The sequence below is a fragment of the Gavialis gangeticus genome, unplaced genomic scaffold, assembly GCF_001723915.1.
Source record: "Gavialis gangeticus isolate Ggan-Ray unplaced genomic scaffold, GavGan_comp1, whole genome shotgun sequence".
NCBI classification, from domain to species: Eukaryota; Metazoa; Chordata; order Crocodylia; family Gavialidae; genus Gavialis; species Gavialis gangeticus.
Window position 1 is genome coordinate 52,769,957 of NW_017729004.1, and position 4,649 is coordinate 52,774,605.

The window sequence follows — 4,649 nt, forward strand, 5'->3', positions numbered from 1 at the left end:
TAGAGAGAACTTTTTTTGTCAACTAAGTTGGCCTTAAAAATTGAGATATGTATTTCAGATAGTTGAGGATTGAAAGTTTTGTGTGTGTGTGTGTGTGTGTGTAATATATATATATATATATAAAAAATAAAAAAGTCCAGACTGATTTTAGGAAATAGGTCTTGGCTTTGCAGCGAACATAGTCTGACAATCTGAAATCTTCCAATTTAATTTCCAAATAAAGACATCAAATCAAATTTCATATATTCCTGCCTTTGAGAGAGAATGTTCTGCATATTGATCTATTTCTGTTAAGTTATGAATGTGTTAAACACATCTAATTATCTCAATGATTTACCAAACTGCAATGTTTTATTATATTGAAATCTATATAACCCGTGTACTTACATTTTTAAGTACTTGCATATCTAGTTTTAACTGCACATTTTTGTAGCGCTGCAGAAAAAAAGTGAATTCTCTTCCCCACACATGGATTTGGCCATCTGTAATGCAAGCATTAAGGATCAAGTAACTCTAATAAAACATATTTTTGTTATATTTAGGCAACATGTCAGTGAGTTTTAAATACTTTTATTACTGTATTCTATAGCCACTTTCTTTTCAGAATATGGAATATGTAGTTAATATACAAAAAGTAACTTTGTTTCTTTTCTCTCTCAGCTAGGTCAAAGCAGAGTATATTTAATTTTCTTGAAAAGTTTTGCAGACCAATTTGGATGATGCTTGAGTTTTTTAGCTAGTCTTCTACAAGTAAAAGTCATTTTGTACAAGAGCTGGGTTTTTTAATTCTTTCCTTTATGGGTAATTCACCTGAAATACTTTCAGTCTGAATGACCCAATGGTCGAACGGTCATAAACTACTGCAAGACCATTTCAGGCTGGATGTAAGGAAGAATTTCTTTACTGTCCAAACCCCCAGTTCCAAGGTCTGGAATATCCTGCCATTGGAGGTGGTTCAAGCACCTACATTGAACACCTTCAAGAGAAAATTGTATGCTTATCTTGCTGGGATCCTATGACCCCAGCTGACTTCCTGCCCCTCGGGCAGGGGGCTGAACTCAGTCTTCCGAGGTCCCCTCCAGCCCTAATGTCTATGTCTATGAAGACCAATGGGGGGGGCTGTAGGAATCTTCCATAACCAGTACTTTATGATTATATATCATGAGTTTTTTGCATCCATTTACTGAATATTATGTTAGTCCAGTGGTGCTTAACCTGTTGGCCCCATGAGCCAAATGAGTGGTTCACGGGTGATCTCGAGGCTGGATTGGGGCCTGCACCCCTGCATATTGACTGTGCCACTTCTGCCCAGCCCCGCTGCATAGGATTGGAGCCCTGGGACCCTGTACCTCCTCTGCCCAGCCTCACATGATGAGAGTGGGGCTCTGGGACCCTGCCCTACCTCTGCCAGGGACCCTATGGTGGGTTGGGGCTCTGGCGCACTTGCCACCTCCACCTGGTTCTACACGTGGGAATCAGGCTCTGTGGTCTGATGTCACCTCCTCTGGTCTTACATGTGAGGTTAGGTCTCCAGGGTTTGCATTGCTTCTGCCAGGCTACGTGTGTTGGTATTAGCCCCTGTCTGGCACTTGCACCCAGCCAGACGACAGGATTTGGGTTCTAGGGCCCCATACTACCTTGCATGCCAGATTTAGTGCACAGGGCCATATCCCGCAAGGCATCCCAGACCCATGGGGAGCTCTGTGGGCTAGATCTGGCTTGCGGGCAGGGGGTTGAGCACCTCTGCACTAGTCGGTTATTATTAGTGGCATTGTTAACGGGGAGCTCCATGCTGTATATTGATAAGGCTTGAAAATATATTGATCCACTAGCAAGTAAAACTGGAGAATTAAGAGGTATAGTCTTATCTGACAGTGTATCACGTGCTCTATTTACTGTGCCTAAAATACACAGGATGGGCTGGACCTGTGAAATGTTCAGCTTCTAGTTACTGGTGTGCATAGCCAGCCCCTTTCTGCCTAGGGAAGACGGAACTTTTGGGAAACCTTGTGGGGATTGGGAGCAAGTGGTATGGTCCCGTTTCCTCCTTCCACTTCTCTGGTCCTCACTGTTGTAAAATGGGAACTTCATCTTTCCACACTCCTCCTGGCCCAAAATAAATCAGGTAGAAAAGATTGCACCCTGAATCTTACAGACACCTAAGGAAGAAAAGCACCTGCATGCCTAAGGCTGATATGCAAGGTAATAGCAGACCTTTTGCTCCTTCATAACAAGGGTCTTCCCCTAGCACCTTTGGAATTTGTTTATCTTCAACATGCTCTTCCAGCCAGTGAATGCCTGTTACGTTTCTCAAGGTCTTCTTGAAAATTAGCACTGTATGGCATAGTGATTGTTGCTGAACTAAGCTTTAGAGAAGATTATATTTATATCCAATGATTCAATATATTTTTGATAGTTTTGCAACACTTTCCATGGCAATATTCTGGTTTTTTATGATGAAAGCACATAGTGAGACCTAGGTTAAATGACACATTCATTCTTGTCCCTAATATGTTTAGTGAGTTTATGGGTGATTTATATCTGTCCTTAGAGAATATTGCCCTGCATTGCAAAATTACTGCATATAACTTACTAAACTTGGCAGGTTTTTTGTTCAGGAGTGAAAGAGAATTAAGCCAGCAAGCTAGCGTGATAACCTCCAACCTTTAAAAAAGGATGATCTTACAACAAAGCAGAATTTATTGATCATATTGAAACTGCTTCTATTTAGCCATTTCCAGCTTGGTTTAGTTTATGACAAAGAAAAAATGCCAAGTTAGCTGGTGTCCTTCACAAATGAGAAATACTATTTCTCCTTTATAACTTGTTAGGAAAAAATCTTTTTTTCCTCTTGCTTTATGAATTATTCTTCGTATGGAATCCATGATTTTTGGCTAAGAAATAAAACGACTTACAAGTTGTTTTTTTTTTTTTAATTTCAGGCTTTATTTGTTATTTTAGTTAACTAAATTGAAGGGGTACATCTCCTACCATAAGAACAGGCATGTTTTATTATATATAATGCCTTATACAATTAAGTCAATAACTAGAGGTCTTAATAAATGTTGTCTTATTTCCTCCAGGTCTTCTTCAGGATTCAGATCATCCTTACAGCAGATTTGAGAATGAGTAGAAACAGCCACTGCTGTAAAATTTAGGATCCAGAAGAAGCATGGCATTTTTATTTTGCTTTTAAGAGGTCTTCAGGATCATTTCTTTTCCTCAAGTTTAAAATTGTGAAATTAAGTATTCATAAATCTTTACTAAAATGTGTATTTTTATCTGTCAAATTTACCTTTTTAGCACTATTTTTATGAATCTTTTTGATTCTTGAAATATTCACCATGTTTGCTGCCTGTAAATGTGAAATGTCAGCTTTCTTCTTTTTATCTTTCCTTATAAGAATCAGATTTCTAAGGTTTATCATGTATTGGATTTAACACCTTAAGTTATCTTTCTCCAGAAAAAAAAAATCTTTTGTTTGTATGTTCATAAATAAAATTTTTCTTCCTAAACCTGTTTGTACAGATAAGAGATAGCAAGAGGAGAAGAAATGTTTGACACTGGAGAAATATGTGGTTGTTACTTTTGGCAAGAAATAATTACAGTAGACCAATTTTTCAATACCAAAACAGTATATGAAAATAAGTTTTAGACAAAGTAAAGATGGATAATGTGTGAGCTTTCTTATTAAGCATAACTTGATATAGGAGTGAAAGTGTTGGCATGTCATCAGAATATGACCTTGATGTGCAGAAAAAGCACTTCATTAGGAGGACTGACAAAAAAAATCTTTGTAATATGTGCAAAATCTGAATGTATGTGTGTCTACAATTGAGAGGAAATATCAGGCTGTGTAAACATTTTGTGCCGTGAATAAATCTCTACATTAAAATGACCATCTATTAATAAGATTGCTTCAGCTTAACCATGTAATGATTTTATAATGTTTTTGCCTTTTTAAAGTTTTTTTTTAAAAAGAAATGTTCATAGCATTATAAGTTCTTTCTTTATTAGTGGATTCTGTTCCATGTTCTGTCTCTTTATTAACAGGCCTTTGAGCATTTCAGATACATCAGCAATTGGAGGCTGATTTTGACTGTTCTCCCCCTCCTTTCAACTAATATGAATTTCCAAGTATTCTGTAGAATTTAAATAACCTAATTTACTGTGTATTATCTTCTATTAAATAAATTTACAGTACTGAAGACCTGTATATGGTGTTTTAGCAACCTCCCTTGAACATTATTTTTAATTAAACAACTTGAATTCAGCTTCTGTTGTTTTTATGATCCTAAATAGGACTTCAGTGAATAAATGCATATGAAGGAAACATTCATTTGTAAGGTTTAAATAGAGAAGGATGGTAATTTTGGTTTTCTCTAGAAGAAAAATCTAACACCATGTATAATGCAGCATGAAGTAAGTATTGCCTTAGGGTGATTAGGTTGCCATTCTTTGCAGTGTCTAGGTACTTGCGTATACTTCAACTATCTATAGTTCTACAATCTGTCACTGCTCTCAGACTTGTTATTATTTCCATCCTTTCACATTTTTCTTCTGAGAATATATTTCCAAAGTAAATATTGTTATTAAAGTCCCTACTATGGTAATTGAAGTGTTATGAAATTGAGGTGTACTCATTTTTA

General features: G+C 36.8%; 1 protein-coding gene across 1 annotated transcript in view; it reads left to right on the forward strand.

Moving 5' to 3' along the window:
• Positions 1 to 4,210, forward strand: part of LOC109291389 (pituitary tumor-transforming gene 1 protein-interacting protein-like) — a 50,038-nt gene extending 45,828 nt beyond the window's left edge. Inside the window, exon 7 of the mRNA XM_019508388.1 lies at positions 3,084 to 4,210. Coding sequence (XP_019363933.1) covers positions 3,084 to 3,133 — 50 coding nt within the window. The 3' untranslated portion in view covers positions 3,134 to 4,210. The remainder of the gene's footprint in view (positions 1 to 3,083) is intronic.
• The last annotated feature ends 439 nt before the right edge of the window (positions 4,211 to 4,649 follow it).